This window comes from Megalops cyprinoides, chromosome 6, assembly GCF_013368585.1.
Source record: "Megalops cyprinoides isolate fMegCyp1 chromosome 6, fMegCyp1.pri, whole genome shotgun sequence".
NCBI classification, from domain to species: domain Eukaryota; kingdom Metazoa; phylum Chordata; class Actinopteri; order Elopiformes; family Megalopidae; genus Megalops; species Megalops cyprinoides.
In genome coordinates this window covers 39,869,911-39,889,595 of record NC_050588.1, presented here as the reverse complement: position 1 = coordinate 39,889,595, position 19,685 = coordinate 39,869,911, and the positions used below count along the sequence as shown (strand labels likewise).

The 19,685-nt window shown below is 49.0% G+C and overlaps 1 protein-coding gene across 1 annotated transcript in view; it reads right to left on the bottom strand.

Annotated features, from left to right (window-relative positions):
- Nucleotides 1-19,685, bottom strand: part of LOC118779259 (immunoglobulin superfamily member 21-like) — a 180,115-nt gene that overhangs the window by 49,910 nt on the left and 110,520 nt on the right. The window contains exon 3 of the mRNA XM_036531263.1: nucleotides 4,421-4,542. Within this exon, the coding sequence (XP_036387156.1) occupies nucleotides 4,421-4,542 (122 nt within the window). The remainder of the gene's footprint in view (nucleotides 1-4,420; nucleotides 4,543-19,685) is intronic.

Here is a 19,685-nt window from a genome sequence, read left to right as displayed (position 1 = left end):
GGTTCATTAGAAGTGCATATTTTGGGACAAGTAAACATTTAAACCTCATGCCACACCATGAGCTGGGTGTGGTCATCAAGAAGCCCAGCACATCAACATCTCCATTTTTAATTACGTTACAGCGCTTCACTCTGTTGAAACGTTTCGATATGAATTCAGCACACCTGATCACTTCTCCACATCATGTAATGAAAGTATAATAAGCATGGCGTGTCCCGAGTGTGTCTGTGTTTGCTGGTTTTCAGAAAACAGCAGCAACCGTAATTTCTAAGGTCTCTGGTTGTTTTTGCTGAATGATAACTCCAGCTCAGACTTTTCTGTATCCAATCACAGATTTCCTCGGGCACCTGGTTCTGCTGCTGCTGCTGCTACACAAAGACATTTTACAGCTTTGGTTTACACCCTGTCTCCCATTAATGCTCGCCTGGCTCCTCCATCTGCACTCCATAACCACGCTGGAAAGATCTACTGCGAAACTGTACACAGGTAAATCTCTAACTATTTCTTCATGGTCTCAAGTTGGAAGATCAGAGGGATTTTTTTTTGAATGTGTACATCAGTATATTTATACTTGTGCCTTTGTATTTGCATGTATGTGTGAATATCAGGGCATGTATGTGCATGCGTTTCAAAAGCCATTACTCCCAGCCAGTTTGTGCAATCAACATGATATATGTCTACACCTGTTTTTTCTATGGTATGTTGAAGATAATTACACAAAAAAAAAACTTAGGGACGACAATGTCTGGTCAACCCAAGTATTTAAACTTGTTAAATTTAGTATCTTTTAGTATCTCTGCCTGTAGACGTCAGTAGGGGCATTTCATAGACTTGTTTACAGAGACAGAGGCTGGCTGAAGGCCCTCGATGAGGACGGTTTGGTGACTGGCCCTGGCGTGATGCTGGTTTCCCTGGCACTACCCCGCGATTGCCAGCCTTGGCCGCTGCGCCCGCCTCGGTACCCGCTCTGTGACTCCGGATCAGCTCAGCGTGGCGTCTCCGAGGCGACGTGCCCAGGACCCGCGCCAGTACATTCTCAGCTCCAGCCCTCAGGGCGATTTCAGGGCCCCTGAGAGACGAGCCGCTTCTTCTTGCAGCCTTTCTGCTTTAGATGTAGATTTCAGGCAGACCATTCATTGGCTGGTAATAAAAAGCCGATTAGCACTAAATCACAGCACGGCACAGAGGTAGCAGGCTGGCAGCCAACCGAGGACATGCCTCTCTCGCACAACAGTTTCCTTCTCCTCAAAGTTACTCAAGTTCTGCGGGAGAAAATCTATCCACTGTTCCCTGAGCTGAACTTTGTTCCAGCACAATGACCTCTGACTAGCAAATCGTTTATTCGAAAACCTGCAATAAACGTTTCATTTTGCCTCCGTTCAGAGTGATACGATCGTTTACAGGTGCACTCACGTGCACACTCGAGCACACACACACATACAGACACACACACACGTACACGCGCACACACACAGGCACACACACGCATGCACACACACACGCGCACACACACACATGCACACACACACACACACACACACATACACACGTACAGACATTTATATATGCAAAACACAAAGACTCATACATACAAAGCTGACCCAGCTGGCAGTGGGCAGGCTCAGAGGTGAACAGGGATCGACACCCTATTTACACTCCCCTGAGACTTACTTCCCCTTTGCTCAGGCAGCCAATCACAGGGCCAGATCTGTCCCAGCTCCTCCCCTCTCTGCTGCTATGCCTGATAGCACCTTCTCTCAGCCCAGCAGTGCGAGAGGGCATATGCGAAGGCCACAAAGACGCTAAAGACGCAGCGGGACTGTGTCCAGGCTGAGGTCAGAAGTAGGGTTAAATGTGCAGAAATGCACTGGTTCTGAGGAAGAGGATAGAAAAAAAACGACTACAAACTAAGTAAAACTAAGCACTTCCTCACTTCCTGTCCTGCCGGCCCATGGAACACTTCCTCACTTCCTGTCCTGCCGGCCCATGGAACACTTCCTCACTTCCTGTCCTGCCGGCCCGGGGGGAATTCAGCAGAAAGTTATCCTGACTTTGCTCATTATTCTTTTGTCACATGAAGGACTACTTGGTGCAAAACATTAGCATCTCCCCTGAACTGATGACATCCGCCCTGCGTATTCATACAGCGTCATGCGTTTGTGTTGTCAGAGAGCTGTCACGGGGAGGTCACAGTGACAGATGCGGAGAAGAGAGGGATAAATGAGGTCACCCAGAGGGACCTCAGACGCTTCCTGTGTGGGGATGCAGCGGTGAACCCCCTACGAGCTCAGCTCCCTCAGAGCCCTGTGACAGAAAGCTTTACTTTCAGAACTGAAAAGGTTGTACTCCAAGCACTGACTGCTGTTAAATATTCAAACCGATTACATCAATCTTTCAGACTCCTCAGACAGTTTATCTTCCCCGCAGGAGTTACAGGGTCATGCGGAAAAAAAAATTAATTTTCATTGTCATCATTTGTAGATTTGTCACCAAAAATATAACCTGCCGTGGCTTCATACCACAGCCTGCAGAAGGAAGAATGGCGTGTTTTGAGTCAGAGAGATGAAGAGCCTGATCCTCTCCAAGGAAATGAAATCTTTATGCACTCAATTCTCAATATGCTTTTAAAATTCTACAATAAAACATTCAATTTTGTGTTTTCCTTTTTTTGAAGGACTGCACGGATGGTCTTTACTCTAACAAGAGCTTCTATGAATTAAAAAAAAACACTCATCTATGCACGACATCTCACAGATGTTTGGAAAAAAGAAATAATAAAAACAAAGTAAAACAGAATGCATAGTGCACATTTTCACAGTTTTCATTTCAGGTCAGACTTGCGAATTTCTGAGAGGCTAAATGCTGCGGATTTATGGAGAAGATTTGGGGCTTTACAGCTGAAATGCTGAGATTATACCCTCTGAAACGGGAGGCTTTTCTTCCTGCTTCCTGCAGGGCTCCTACGCTGGTCTGCATTTCAGAGACACTTAGAGTGATGGGGGTTCAGAGACCGCCAGACCATCAACGCTGCACACGAGAGCGTTCAACCAGACCGACAAGTCTCAACGGGGTTTCCTCTGCTCTGTGTGTGTGTGTGTGTGTGTGTGTGTGTGTGTGTGTGTGTGCATGTGTGAAAGCATGTACTGTCTATGTGTGTGTCTGAGTGTATGTGTGTGTGTGTGTCTGCGTGCATGTGTGTCTGCGTGCATGTGTGTCTGAGTGTGTGTGTGTGTGCGCATGTGTGAAAGCATGTACTGTCTATGTGTTTGTCTGAGTGTGTTTGAGTGTGCGCATGTTGGGGTTGTCCACACACATCAACATGTTCCAGAGAGAGAGACAGAGAGGGAGAGAGAGAGAGAGAGAGAGAGAGATAGAGAGTGAGAGAGAGAGAGAGAGAGAGAGAGAGAGAGAGAGAGAGAGAGAGAGAGAGAGTGAGAGGGAGGGAGAGAGAGAAAGGGGGGGACACAGAGAGAGGGAGGGAGGGAGCAGGCAAATCCTTTCCATTGAATCTGAGGGTAAAGGAGGATAGACCAAGAAATTCTTTTCCATGCTTTCCCTCCAGATAGAGGTGATGTGCCTTTCTCTCACCCTCTCTCTTTCTGTCTCTCACAGCGGATTGTATACTCTCTCTCTCCCTCTCTTTCTCTTTCTCTCAGTGGATTGTACACTCTGTCTCTCTCTCAACCTCTCTCTCTGTGTCTCTCAGCCTCTCTCCCTCTCCTTCTCTGTGTCTCTCGGTTTCTCTCTCTCTTTCTCAGTGAGGTTGTACAACTCTCTGGGTGTGGAAGGCCTAGCCGCTGCAGTGCTGCCCACAGGACCATTGGTGCTATGCATCTTAATTATAGCCTGTATACCCTGAGCTTCTGGGTGTCTCACCTGAGGTCAGCACCAATGCTGTAGCACAGCTCTCTCCTCTCAGTCATATACCTGAGCTCAGCATGAGTGCAGTGGGAGAGATCATACTTCTCAGTCATACACCTGAGCTCAGCACCAATGCAGTGGGAGAGATCATACTTCTCTGTCACACACCTGAGCTCAGCACCAGTGCAGTGGGAGAGATCATACCTCTCAGTCATATACCTGAGCTCAGCACCAGTACAGTGGGAGAGTTCATACTTCTCTGTCACACACCTGAGCTCAGCATGAGTGCAGTGGGAGAGATCATACCTCTCAGTCATATACCTGAGCTCAGCACCAATGCAGTGGGAGAGATCATACTTCTCAGTCATATACCTGAGCTCAGCACCAGTGCAGTGGGAGAGATCATACTTCTCAGTCACACACCTGAGCTCAGCACCAGTACAGTGGGAGAGATCATGCCTCTGTGTTCACTGCCCCTCAAGAGGCAGATGGTGACTAAGAGGCGGGGATGATGATTTTTGCATCCCCCCCGGTAGGAGGTAGGGTTCAGCGCTCTCACCTGACAGTTGACTGGTACACCAGGTCCTCGCGTCTGCGGTAGTCCTCCATGTGGGAGTAGTTGGTGTTGAACATGGCGTCATACGTGAAGATCTTCTGCTTAAGGGTTCCCCCATCTGTCACCTGCAGAAGGAGCGACAGAGACACTGAGAAAAACGCGCGCGCTGGATGCTGCTCCGCTCACAGCACATCCTGTCTGTAAGACGCACAGCGGTTATATCATACCACTTTCCCCGAGGCAACACTAGTAATTATCCTTCTAATTACCTCATCGATCCACTTAGTGGTGAAATCAGTTACTTATTCAAAAAGAGAGCGTGAGTCACGGCACTGGGATGCGTAAAACCAGGCGGGATGATGAAGACAGGTTCCTGCTTTCACTTCAGGTGTTTCAAACAAATACAAAACTCAACAAACACTGAACAGTTACTGTTCGGTAGGTGGCCAGCCATCTTGCAAATGGCAGAGGTGGCACATTACGCTACGAAGAGACAGTGTGAAAATGAGGAACACTCAAACCAGCAGGGCGTCTTTAAGAGTTTTTTTTTTTTTTTTTTAAAGGCGCAGTGAATGATTGAGTAGCGTTTCTTTCGCTAATATTCACAAGGGGAAGTTGTTTAGCATTTGAATGACCGTGATTTTTCTTCCCTTTAGAGCAGCAGACAGACGTGGAAGAAGGGTGACAGGATTTTAATGGAAGCGTTAATGCCGCTTTGAAGCAGGAAATTGTTGGTGGGATGGATCTTTCTTCTGTGCCTGCAGGAGATGCTATCTCCCGCCTCTCTCCCTGCGTCCCTCGCTGTGGTAAATAAGGCCTGAAACAGACTTACACAGCGTTCACATCAGCCTGCAGAGGTGCTCTACATCAGCCTCGTTACAAAAACAGAAATATGGTGGAGCACATGTAGCATCTGCAGGATAACCAGGGCAACCTGTGGTCCAATCAGAAGATGAGCAAACAGTTTCTGGTGCTTTTCTTTGGTAAAGTTTAAACCCTCACAGACATTTGTGGGGATTTTATCACTCCTAATGCAAACAGATCACAGGCGATAATTCATGAGCGCAGAGGAAAGGTGTGGATGTGTCTGTGAGCGTGCCCAGTGTGCATCCGGCCAAGGTGTGCGCGTGTCAGAGTTCTGCTGGAGCGTAAGCACTGCGCCCCAGGAGTGTGTTGGCACTGTGCTCAAGGCCTGAAAGATTATTGCAGTCATCAGTTTTCCGCTGTAAGCATTATTCCGGGGGTGCAGACGTGCTTGGGCTGCGGGACGAAGCTCACAGCTACGCGGCTGGAGGCCGCGTTATGAGGTCAGCCACTAAAAGCAAACCTGTGTCTGAAAACTGTTTCCCCACCATTCAGACACTCACTGCCATTGTAGCTCCCTGTAATGGGTGTCTCAGAAATGTCAGGAGAAGGGCAGGTGTAACTTCAGCTGTCTGACATCACTTTAGAATGTGGCGGAGAAAATCTGGTGGACCCCACACTCCCGAGTCAAACTTTCAGCCCTGCTCATGTTTGAAAGGGTAGACATCCTTGTGAAAGGTAAAAACACAGTTATTTCGGTTATCTGAAATTCAAACCATCGCCGTAGTTGACCATGTCCAAGTTTAATCACAGCTGCTTTGTTGTCTCAAACCACATCCCCCATCAGCAAAATGTAAAGTAAATATATTTCATGTGGAGCTTGTTCTGCGTAAACACAATTAATGTAGCCTGTATATGTTATGCAACGACCTTCAGTGACCTAATTCATATCTAGTCATTTTAAAGAAAACCCACGTCTATTCCATCCAGTGTACATCCTATTTACAGATTTCCCCAAAATCCATACAGTACACACTGAGAGATTATTCAAAAAGATGTGGGAAAAAGTTGACGTTATCATAACCAACAATGCTCACAGGGTTGGGATGAATTCACACCATTTCTTTTGCCAGCTCAAAAGGACGGAGGGAGGAATACATTACAGTTCAGGATAAAAAAGCACAGGCCGGAATAAACAGAAACTGCAGTCAATGCCAAGTCATTTCGAGCGACGGAGCAGCATCTCGCCAAAGCTCTCCGATCGTTACTGTTCAGAGCTGGGTTAAATGGTCCTTTACAGCACGTTCCTCCTTCCCCAGCCCCTGTGATGTGAATATGATATTAAAGACTCTGAGATGGCTGTAAGAACATGCCGGGGTGCGATGGCGTCAGCTTCGGATGACGGGAGAACTGTAATGAAGACAGAGATGACTCTTCAGATGGCACACGGGCAGCTCTTCTCCATCAGCTGATATTCCGTGAGCTCCCCTCCTCCCTAAATTAATTCACCTCTTAATTAAGACAGACTTGAATCTTGACGCTCGCTGACACCGGCCTTACAGGGAATACGTGGCAGAGGCGTGGCAAGAGCAGGAAAAGCTTCAGAGGAGGGTGCGTGTGTCTCCTAGGGTGGATGGGGAGGGCGATCGATGAATTTCCTGTGATTAAGAACAAGTGCTACTTGGGGAAACGGTACCCTGCCTCAGTGGCTTTTTCTGAACCCAGGCCATGCATTAGCGGTGCGCACACAGAAGACTGAGGCCATTCTCACTGTCTGCTGTCTGCAGCTATGAACGTCAGCACAGCACAGCACAGCACAGCTCAGCACAGCTCAGCACAGCACAGCACAGCTCAGCACAGCTCAGCACAGCACAGCACAGCACAGCACAGCTCAGCACAGCACAGCTCAGCACAGCACAGCACAGCCTGTCTGTCCAGCCCCACCTAGCCCTGTTTGGCTCACCACTTCTTTGTTTTTAATTAGTCTAAAAGATTTGCTTGCTTTTAAACACAGGCAAGTGCAATAATATTTCAGTATTTCATATTCAGCACTACCGCATTTATGCATATTTGTATTTGATGTTATGTGTATTGCTTGTTTGCATTTTTATGTATCTGGCTGCATAACAATTTTCTCCTCATAAGATAATAAAGACGATGAAGATGATGATGATGATGATGAAGACGGTGATGATGATGAATCAGAGCCACCAATCCATCCGTTACGACCAGGAGAGGAAAGATAGAAGGGTACAGGGGCAAAACGGAGGCCAAAAGGACTGTAAAGCAAACCGAAAATTGCCCGAAACCAGGAGGAGCCGCAGGACTCGAAGCTGCGCTCTGCTCTGCTGTCCTCAGCAGGATCACCTGACCCCTTAAACATATAACAGAGTACAGCGGCAGCCTCATCACACGGCACACCGGCACCGTGCCGCAGGGAAGCTCGCGCACCGCACGCCGTTTCTCAGGCTGCCAGCCCGCGCTGCGACTGTCTCTGCTCAGAGTAAATAAAGCAGGCCAGCTCTAATGACCCTGCCGTTTCCCAGACTTCTCCAGCTCTTCCAGACGCTCTGAGAGTGTGATGTGGTTGGCAGGGTGTGACGCGCACAGAGAGGCGCTGTGTGTTTCCAGGAACGCCAAACCACAACACGCTTCATAAGCTTTGCATTGTGACTTGGAGGTCCATCGAGTTAAAACAGAAGCTTTGCCTCTAATTATTTTTCTTCTGTCACTTTCAGAGCTAGGAATCTGGGCCAGTAGCTACTCTGGGTACTCCCTGAGCCTGTTTAACACACAAATTAACACACAAAGCCGTCATTACTTCATTCACTGCTATCTGCTCCAATGTGCTGTAATACAGCTCAGCATGAGGGCTGAGTAGGAGTAGAGTCAGTGTGAAACCTGAATCAGAGAGTTATGCCCCAGCAGCCTGTGCTGTGGCAAATTCTGCACGGTTAATTGGAAATCGCAATACCTCAACATGAAAGTCATCACTGGCAGAAAATTATTGAAGACATATAAAAAAAATGACTTTCAGAACATTATTGTTGGGAGCGTGAGAAAATAAAAACAGCTGATTATCAGCTCTTTTACAGTCTAATTGTGGACAACCATTTGTGGGCTACGGTATCTCAAGAAAATGAAAGTTAATGATTTATTTTTAAATCAATCAAGGAGCATTACACCTGCCTTTTGAGCTGCATTTGTGGGTTTCTGGCTGGAGTATGAGCTAGGGATGAGTGCCACTATCAGCGCCCACTCTGCAGTCATCGCCACGATTACAGTCTGTTCCACTCATCATGTGTGCTTAAAAACAACAAAAAATTAATTTCCTGGTCCTATGGCTCATTTCAAAAGACAATAATAAAAATCAAACATCTAATTAAGAAGCTAAGAATAAAATGAAGCGCAACATGTTTGGATCTGAGATCAGACAAAATTGCCTACTTTTTGACATATCATATTATTGCTACTCAAATCAACATTCATTGAAATATGAAAGCGTACTCTCAGCTGTGCTGGTGATTTCTGCTTTTCATCGACGTCCCTGCGTGTGAGTGCAGACACTGCAGGGAGACTCTCCTGACCCACTGCGGCAGTGCTACCAGCTCCTCACCGGCTACACGCCGTTCACCTGTAAACACGCCGTGCGGCGGCTCCCTGTGGAGCGTGGCATATCAGGAGCCCATTTAAGATGTTTCACGCTCCAAATAAAGGGTTTCTCCCTGCCCCCCTCCCTGCCTCACCGGGGGGGTGCTCATTCTGTCAGGGGCTTCCTGCATGACATGGGCGCGGTCCCCCGAATGCAAACCTGCCCACCCCCCCTCAATGTAAGGCTGATTGAGGCCACACCGCCCTGCCTCAGATATGGCTCGGCTCAGAAGGGAATTTTATTGTTCTTTCCATCTGCCTTCTGTTAGGGAAGAGAAAATGATTTGATGATGAGCATCAGATTTGAGCTGACATCACCTTTACCATACTCTGATGAAAATCTATCAAGGAAAATACAGCGATGATCAAGATAACAGGGCGATCGCTGTAATTCTGTCTCTCCTTGTGCAGAGAAATGGAGTGTAACACAAATCACACATAAAAGCATAGTAAATATTTCCATATCTGCTGTATTTCTGTGTCAGGTCATCTTAATCCGGCTGCTGTTTGTCTCTGTTCTGACAGCACTGTGATTGTCTATACTTGCTGGGAGATTGCATGCTTGGTCCAAAGCCACCTCCTACTGAAAACACACACACACACACACACGCGCACACACACACACCAGGTCCCCGAAACAGCCACATCCCCCCAGGTCAGTGCTCAGGGGTGAATAACTAAGTCAGCTATTGATTTCAGAGGGTCAGACCGGGCCCAGGTGCAATCACAGACCTGTTCTCAGAGACATTATTACAGCTGTCTGTCTCCCTGAACCAGACTGATCACTGCCTCGTCACTCTGTCCCAGGGTTACCTGGTGATAAAATCAGAGAGGGACAGATATGACAGGGAGAGAAGGAGAGAGAGAGGGAGGGAGAGAAGGAGAGAGAGAGAGAGAGAGAGAGCCAGAAAGAGAAAGCAAAAAAGACAGAGAGAGAGAGAGAGAGAGAGGGAGAGAGAGAGAGAGAGAGAGAGAGGGGGGGAGAGGGGGAGAGGGAGAGAGAGAGGAGGAGAGAGAGAGAGAGAGAGAGAGAGAGAGAGAGGGGAATGCCCATGGGCCTGTCATGTTCCACGCAGGAGGAAAGAGGTGATGAAAGCAGCAAAGCGAGACCAAAGCTGGTAATTTTCTCCCAAACAGCGGTGAAAATGTCCTGCGTCAGCCACTAAACGCCCTCTGTGTGCGGCGTGGCCCTGCCCGTGGGTGCTGAGCAGCAGAGGCACCTCTGTGGGTCCCCTGGTCCTCAGAGGCACTTCTGTGGGTCCCCTGGTCCTCACAGGCACTTCTGTCGTTCCTGAAAGTCTGCGTTCTGCTGCAAGGCCGACGTCGCTGGCACTGACTGCAGCCGGTAATACGAGGCAAAGTGACACAGGCGATGGTTTAATGAACGAGTATCGCACTCCAGCTCACCGGCGGCTAAAACTGCAGGCCGAAATGGCAGCGGGATACCGAGTTACAACCATGTCAAGCAGCTAATGAGCACAGGTCCCTGATACGTTTGATGGAAACAGAACCTGAACGGCCAAAATAAGAGCTGGGCCGACAGCATTCAAACAGTGCTGAATCACAGCGGCCTGGAGCAGGGCTCTCATCGTCCTCGCCACAGTCACTCTCTGCAGCGGGCTTACTCGCCTCTGCAGACAGAGATGACGGAAGAGTCACCAAGATAATGTTATGTTTGTTTTTTTTTCATATTCATCTTCAAAAGTATCACACTAATCTACCTGAAACACCCCCCTGACACCCCCCCAACCCCACCCCACCCTACTCTGCCCACCCACTGAAGCAGCCACACATGCTGCAGATGGATCTGGGCTCACACAGGGAAGTGCTCTAAGAGACAGATGGCCCAGAATGCACTGGGGCCGCTGTGGGTCTAACACTCTGCATATGCTCGGAGGGCAAATTCTTCTTGGCCATCTGTAACCGCTGGTGGCTCTTCACCAATGATTATGTGAAGATTAAGTTATGAAGGCCTTACCTGGTTACTGGACAACCCTACAAATGCAGGCTGTACAAAATTTCAATATAAAACTTATAAAACATCAATAAATCAATAAAAACTTTGATTACATTGCGAGAACTTACATGATAAACCGGAATAGCACCATCTCAATTTTGATGGTGCTCAGTTAAAAATGAAGAGGATATAAAGGCTGCATTGACTTTATAACTGTCTGTTCGGCTCTGCTCTCTCTGTAGGGTTCAATAGTCATTCCTGGAATATTCTACAAACATAAAATGTTTTGAAATACAATACAAAATGGATTTTGATTAGATTGTCAGAGGACACATTTAAAATCAGCATATTTCAGTTTTAATTGCTTTCAGTTCACCAGTAACACTACATGACATTATAAATTATTGCTACAATTTTCAAATCAATGTAGTTATATGAATATGTATCAAAAAATAGTTATGATGGAAAGGGATGACTGTCCTCAAACACCACCCACAGCATAGCACCAAAACACCACAAATACACTTTAAAGAGTCATATGGAGTCTCAGGTGGGTAATTCGGATATCTCAGGTGTATTGGCCCCCTTCCCTGGTAACGACATACATCAGCAACACACGTTTTTCAGGCCACCACTCCTTTGCAGTTCCACAGAAGCGCCAGCGAGGAGAGCGATGCCAGCATTCTCCAGATCTGTACACACTCAGCCCTCTGTGTCACAACGCAACTGCATTCCTAAACTAACACATTCTTCTTTTCAGCAGGGGGAGAAACCGCTTCATGGCCCATCAGCTCTTAATAAGAAACAGTATATAAAAAGGAAGAATAAATCACCCGCCGTAAAATTCATAATTGACTTTCTTTGAAAAAAAAATTGCATGCATTTGCAGAACGTGATATTTAAGGAGCGTGAGCAATTTCCGACTCGACTGCAAACTTCATTTTGTTGCACCCCCGTTCTGGGTTACACCTATTTAAACCCCGTGTGCCTCGAGGCGGGGGTGGGGGTGTGGGTGAGGGGAAGGTGCTTATCTGTAATCCAGTGGAGGGATTCGGCTTTATATTCTGCAGTGATGAGGTGTCAGGCAGGTTACTGCGGATTAACACAAAGATTCCCAGCAATCCTCCTTTACATTTCCATACACAATCACGCAAAATATTTATTCCTCGCTTGGTGAAATATTCATAAATCTCAGATACGTGTGGGGCTGGGCTTCATTTCATGCTTAAACACATCAACTTTCTAATCCTCTGAGTGGTGTGGGGGTCTTTTTTATTTTTAATAAGACATGCTTGATTTGAAGAGAAGAAACAGACAGCTGCAGAAATCATTTACCACTAATGCGTGCTTTCAGGGTGACTTTGTCTTCCTATCACACTATATTTAAAGCCCTTAATTATGAAACAAAAAATCCACACTGAATATTAAATTGTTCCATTTTTCTCATTTCCACCACGTCTAATCTGATTTTACAGTGCTCTGTCAGTTTGTCACACGATATTGACGGCGGTTTTGGACAGAGAGATATCGTTGTGTGACGACTCAACGGCGGGCTAAAGAGTTCCGCTCCGAAACTCGCACCAGCTTCCGAGACAAACTAAACAGCCGTCCTAATTTGGGCTTGATTTGAATCAAACGCTGGATCCGAGCGGAACAGCCAGTCTCCGCAAGCCTGGGTTCCTGTGGCCGCCATACTGTGCTATTCAAGACTGTAATCAAAGCAGACAAACTCGCGGGTCTCTTGCATCCACTTGGGTGACACTTCATGCTAATCGCCTCGAACACCTGCTAACTGTGCAGCGCAAGCATCATGCCTCCTCTATTGTCGCGTAGTGCACCAAGTACAGACTCGATGTCTGTAATTACACGGCTCACCTCGTTAACCATAACTTTCCCCCTCCCCCCAATTCCAGCTCTTTTACATAATTACAGAAGTTAAGGCAGAATTTGTGTACTTTACACAGAACAAGGTCTGGAAGCTCTGTACCACTTACACAGCTACACCATAGTTAAACAGGCAGAGGAGTTTCTTCTCAAACACCATCAGCCTAAAACGACCACCTGCCTAAATGATTAATGCTTCATCATAGGCAGCTTGACTGGGATCCCATCAACAAATCAAGAGTTTCCTGTCTTGCAGATAATCATTTAGTTTTTTAAAGATTTTTTTTCCATCTTTTCGCATCCATTCCATGTGGTTATTTCAGCGTGGCCTTGAGCTCCAGCTGGTGCCCAGGCTTCCGCTCCTGCGTCCTGGTTGCGGTTCAAAAGGATCTTGCTAAGATTGTGACTGAGATGGCCAGGTCATGACCTCAGCTGCCTCCTCTTCAGTCTGTATCACTGCCCTGCCGCCATGGTTACCCCCGTCCTCCTAAACCTGCAAGACTGCCCGCAGTAAACACGGGACAGCCTCAATCGTGTATTTCGGGCTAAAAAGTATCGCTCTTTATAGATATGCATTTCTGCAAGTGGCGATGGATCCTTTTTAAACACAAATGCACACATATCCAATATCCTGTAACATCATCCTTCATCAAACTGACCACATGCAGCACTTGCAGTTTCAACACTCTAGCATCAGGCCCATCACGCTGTCCACATGCGACAGCTGCACATTGGTCACGTGACCCAACAGTGTTACACTAGCATTAAAATCAGTGTGATCGCCTTGCATTGACTCTCACCCGACACATTCTCCCAACAGCCCATCAGAACCTCCGAAGTGCTGACCTGCATTACAGCCGCAGACGACTCCACCACCTCTGCTAATTAACAGGATTGTTCCTGAATAAATGCAGGCTAATTAAGCACATTAGAATAGGGCAGACAGGAAATTTAATATGCAAAAATCAAATCGGCTCATCACGCAGAACAGGTTAATTGATTATGACGGCTCCAAAGGACTACGTAATTGAGCAAATTGAAACAATTAAGAAGAGGAGTCCGGGCGTCTTGTAGACAGCAGTTACTGTGATGAAATCCCTCCCAGCTCCCCAACGGGATAAACAGCCATCAGGATTCATGGGGGCGTCAGGTGCGTGGGGGGGGGGGGGTCTCCAAGTGTGTGCAGGTAGACACCTCTCTCTCCCTCCTACTATCCCCCTCTCCCTCTCTCCCATCCCTCTCTCTCTCCCTCTCTCTCCCATCCCTCTCTCTCTTTCTCTCTCTCATCCCTCCCTCCCTCTCTCTCTCATCCCTCCCTCTCTCTCTCCCATTCCTCTCCCTCTCTCTCATCCCTCTCTCTCTCCCATTCCTCTCCCTCTCTCTCCCATTCCTCTCTCTCTCTCTCTCCCTCTCTCCCATCCACCCCTCCCTCTCTCTCCCATTCCTCTCTCTCTCTCTCTCCCTCTCTCCCATCCACCCCTCCCTCTCTCTCCCATCCCTCTCTCTCTCTCCCATCCCTCTCTCTCTCTCTCCCATCCCTCTGTCCCTCTCTCTCCCTCTCTCTTTCTCCATTTCTCCTATCCACCCCTCTCTCCCTCCCTCTTTCTCCATTTCTCCTATCCACCCCTCTCTCCCTCCCTCTTTCTCCCTTTCTCCTATGCACCCCTCTCTCCCTCTCTCTTTCTACCGTTCTCCCATCCACCCCTCTCTCTCTCTCTCTCTCCCCCTCTCTCTCTCTCTCTCTCTCTCTCTCTCTCTCTCTCCCATCCCCCCCCCCTCTCTCTCTCTCTCTCTCCCATCCCCCCCCCTCTCTCTCTCTCTCTCTCTCTCCCATCCACTCCTCTCTCTCTCTCTCTCTCTCTCTCCCATCCACCCCTCTCTCTCTCTCCCATCCCCCCCTCTCTCTCTCTCTCTCTCTCTCTCTCCCTCTCTCTCTCTCTCCCTCTCTCTCTCTCTCTCCCATCCACCCCTCTCTCCCTCTCTCCCTCTCTCTCCCCCTCTCTCTCCCTCTCTCTCCCTCTCTCTCCCTCTCTCTCTCTCTCTCTCCCACCCCCCCCCTCTCTCTCTCCCCCCCCCCCTCTCTCTCTCCCTCTCTCTCTCTCTCTCTCTCTCTCTCCCACCCCCCCCCTCTCTCTCTCCCCCCCCCCCCCCCCCCCCTCTCTCTCTCTCCCTCTCCGCTCCCAGGACCAGCTCTGAATGCAGAGCAGCTTCCAGCTCTTCCTCCCTCTGGAGCTGTTGTGTATCAGTGGCCCGCGATTAGCTTTCGCGTCACACACATGCGGCTTCCTCGCATTAGGCTGAAAGGGGACCCGCTGCGCATGTGTGACGTGTTAGAGGGGCCCTCTCCTCCGGCCGGGGGGGCCGGGGAGGGGGGGGGGGCAGCTACGCTGGTGCTCGCACGCTGCGTGAGAGAGAGGCCGCTCCGCCAAGGTGACACGGCTCTGCACCGCAGCAGTGCAGGTGAGGCCAGCGCAGAGGGAGCGTGGGACAGAGGCGGGACGCCGCAGCCCCACCGCAGGGCTCGCAGGTGCACCGTCCTGTCCGAACCACCCGGAGACGGGGGGTGGCCCCGGGATCCCAGGCACACTCAGACCCTCCAGCACCACAGGGTGGAACAGCTGCTCCTCCTCCCGGGGTGGGGGGGGGGGGGGGGGGAATATGACAGGGGGGTGAGAGAGTGCGATGGGGGGGTGGGGTTTGGGACTGGGGGCACAGTCACACTTTTGGGGCGTGTGTTCTTCATTTGCACAAAGCCCTCTGAGTGGGCCGTCCAGAAAGAACCCCCATAACAGAGCAATCTCCTGATATCGGGGATCACTGGCAAACTGGGATCTTAATGGGTTTAGAGTGGGAGGGGAGAGAGTAGTAGAGAGGAGAGGAGGAAGAGAGGAGGAAAGGAGGAAGGGAGGAAGAAGGGAGGAAGAGAGGAGGAAGGGAGGAGCAAGAGAGGAAGAGAGGAGGAAGGGAGGAGCAAGAGAGGAAGAGAGGAGGAAGGGAGGAAGAGAGGAGGAAGAGAGGAGGAAGGGAGGAGGAAGAGAGGAAGAAGGGAGGAAGAGAGGAGGAAGAGAGGAGGAAGGGAGGAGGAAGAGAGGAAGAAGGGAGGAAGAGAGGAGGAAGAGAGGAAGGGAGGAAGAGAGAGGAGTGTGGCAGAGATAAAAGCAGAGAGTATGTCCCTGGCTCAAATGTTTACTCGCTCTCAGCAAGGCCAAAAAAAACAAAATAAAAAAAACAACCGAGGCCTCAATAACGAGAGAGCATTGTTAGAGGGACAAGAAAGAGACGTGCATTGCTTTTCTGAGGGGGAAAAAAACAGGAACTCGTTAAGAGTCTGGGGAGCTGAGAAGGCTGCGTCGTGCTGGACTTCGGGCTGCGGGCTGCGTCTGGGGGATTTCAAGGCCTTGTGATCAAGCATCTCCAGCTAATGACCTGGGAGAAGGAGGCGTCACAGAGGCGAGGGAGAGGGGGAGCAGAGGGCAAACGAGAGGAAGAGAAGCACTCCCTTAATAGTCTCCCTCGCTTTCTCTCTCGCTCGCCCCACTCCAAAATCTCATCTCATTAGACTGTATCCTACAGAGTGACACATCACTCCAGGTCTGCTGCAAGCGAGGACTATCAAATAAAGAGTGCCAAAGGCAAACCAAAGCCTAGCATTTCCCTCCCAGTGGAAGCCGAGGTAACAGTTCTCAGAACATGTTGGACGCTATGGACCGCAACAGCGACGGCTTGCACAAGACATACACAAAGTTTAACGCCTCTCCTTCCAACACCCCCACTCCAAAGGAAGAGCTGCACTTTTTAACACTTAGGATTAAAAACACTGGCTTGGATTTAGCTTAACACCAGCTTAGATCTAACACTTACAAGATACAGAGGTTGTTCAGAGCATGACTGAAAGACCAGCGTTTGCGGATCACTCACTGTGACCTTTCCGGACGGCAAGATCAGGTATCCTGGTGGCTGCTCATAAATGCGAGGGAGTGACTCACCGAAAGGGACAAAGCGGACACAGAGAAAACACAGCAAACAGGAAACCCGGGGGTGTGAGAACGAGGGCGGGAGGGGAGCTCGGGTGAGCACGGAGCACGCTGCCCCCTGGGGGCTCGGAGGGCCTCACTCATACGCTGAACACATCCCTCCCACAGACACATCCCTCCCACACGCTGAACACATCCCTCCCACAGACACACACACATCCCTCCCACAGACACACACTGAACACATCCCTCCCACAGACACACGCTGAACACATCCCTCCCACAGACACACACACATCCCTCCCACAGACACACACTGAACACATCCCTCCCACAGACACACACACATCCCTCCCACAGACACATCCCTCCCACAGACACACGCTGAACACATCCCTCCCACAGACACACACTGAACACATCCCTCCCACACGCTGAACACATCCCTCCCACAGACACACACACATCCCTCCCACAGACACACACACATCCCTCCCACAGACACACACTGAACACATCCCTCCCACATGCTGAACACATCCTTCCCACAGACACACACTGAACACATCCCTCCCACAGACTCACGCTGAACACACGCTGAACACATCCCTCCCACAGACACACAGCCCAATGGGCCTGGGGGCGAGGTGCATGCATGCTTTACCCACAAAAGCGGATGGATTTTACAGAGACCCAAATTCCTCCCCCCCAAGCTGTCTCAGCAACACCCCAGAGAAGAGGGGGAGTTAAAGGGAGAATATGGATAGTGAAGAAAATCTACACTGAACACACACTGTTTTTTCTGTGTTAGTGCCAGGCATATCTTCACAGCCACTACAGGTCAGGGCTCAATTGAAAGCGCAGACGTTGAGCAACGTTTGCCAATGCTGCTGATGGGTGATGAAGTGCAAACTTTCACAACACGGAGCACTTTTACATTAGTTCTGGACTTCAACTCCCATCAGCACCTGTGTGAAACAGAGTGGTCTGTTGAATGGTGCCCTGCACTAATTTAGCCTGATTGATCTAGTCACGGAAGTGAGTGTTTAAATAGAAAAAAATCACTCTTTTCCCATCAAATGGACCAATATGGGACCCAAATGCTGCCAAAGATACAGAACTTTGGGGAAATGGGGAAATGCAGCCAGATACTCCACAGACAATATCTCTGTTTCTGCTGTGTCACATACATTACATTATGGTCCTTTAGGAGATGCTCTTATCCTGAGCCTCTTACAATTTTTATCCAGTTACACAGCTGGATAGGTACTGAGGAAATTGTGGGTAAGTACCTGGCCCAAGGCTACAACCGCAGTGCCCCAGCAGGGAATGGAACCAGCAACCAGTCGGTTATGAGCCCTGCTCCTTACCACTGTGGCACTGTGGCACTATGCAGCCCATTCAGTGCTGTTCCGTCTGGCTGTTGAACCCTGAGCACATCTCAAAATGAACACACTAAGATAAACGCCCTGGGTTACAAACTGAAGAAGTAAAACAAAACAAAAAATAACCGAAAGAAGGAATCGTAAAAGTAAAGAACTGGGACTGAATTGTCTCTTTCGAGTCTGAACTTTGAACACTCTGAACTCTCCCCTGCCTCCAGGTCCTTCTACCTCCCGTTCCCAGAGTAATGCGTCTGCGGCCCGCACTGACCTGAGATCAGCCGCCCGCCTCACCGAGCCGCATGCTCACTGTAAATGGATTCAGGCCACAAGACGTCAGACACTGCTAACGAGACTCAGATCGCTGCTGTCTGGGAGGAGCACTTTGGCAGGCACCCAGCCAGGGACTGAGAGCTCTCTCTGCAAAAAATAAGCCATACAGCATCTTCAAATCCACCAAACACTGCACTATACAAGCAAAAAGAAAAAAAACAAAAATCATAAGCCATACAGTACCCCAAAATCTCACACCAATGCACTTTGCATGCTAAAAACAGCATTCACTCCACAGCTATACTCCTCTGTGTGATGTGCAGTAAAGGAGAGGTCATGTCTTCCTCACACATTTAGACAGGAAAGAAAGCATGACCTGCAAATGCACTGCTTAACAGCTGGGCCTACAGGCCTCTTCACCATTTATGGGTAAAACCTTGTTCTTCCCTTCCTGGGACAGTCAGTGAGGGAACATGTCAGTGATGGAGTGAGCGATGCTATCATTCCTAGGGTCGTATTCCCCCGTCGTATTCCCCCGTTGTAGCAAAAAAAAAAAAAAAAGATCCTCACTGTTTGTTGGTACACAGAGACAAAGCAGCCCAGTCTGAAACAGCTTTATGCTCCACAGTGTACAGTGCAGCGCAGTCTGAAACAGCTTTATGCTCCACAGTGTACAGTGCAGTGCAGTCTGAAACAGCTTTATGCGCCACAGTGTACAGTGCAGCGCAGTCTGAAACAGCTTTATGCTCCACAGTGTACAGTGCAGTGCAGTCTGAAACAGCTTTATGCTCCACAGTGTACAGTGTAGCCCAGTCTGAAACAGCTTTATGCGCCACAGTGTACAGTGCAGCGCAGTCTGAAACAGCTTTATGCGCCACAGTGTACAGTGCAGCCCAGTCTGAAACAGCTTTATGCTCCACAGTGTACAGTGCAGTGCAGTCTGAAACAGCTTTATGCTCCACAGTGTACAGTGCAGCGCAGTCTGAAACAGCTTTATGCGCCACAGTGTACAGTGCAGCGCAGTCTGAAACAGCTTTATGCTCCACAGTGTACAGTGCAGTGCAGTCTGAAACAGCTTTATGCTCCACAGTGTACAGTGCAGTGCAGTCTGAAACAGCTTTATGCTCCACAGTGTACAGTGCAGTGCAGTCTGAAACAGCTTTATGCTCCACAGTGTACAGTGCAGTCTGAAACAGCTTTATGCTCCACAGTGTACAGTGTAGTGCAGTCTGAAACAGCTTTATGCTCCACAGTGTACAGTGCAGTGCAGTCTGAAACAGCTTTATGCTCCACAGTGTACAGTGCAGTGCAGTAAAATTTCACAGCTGAACAGGGTGGGACAC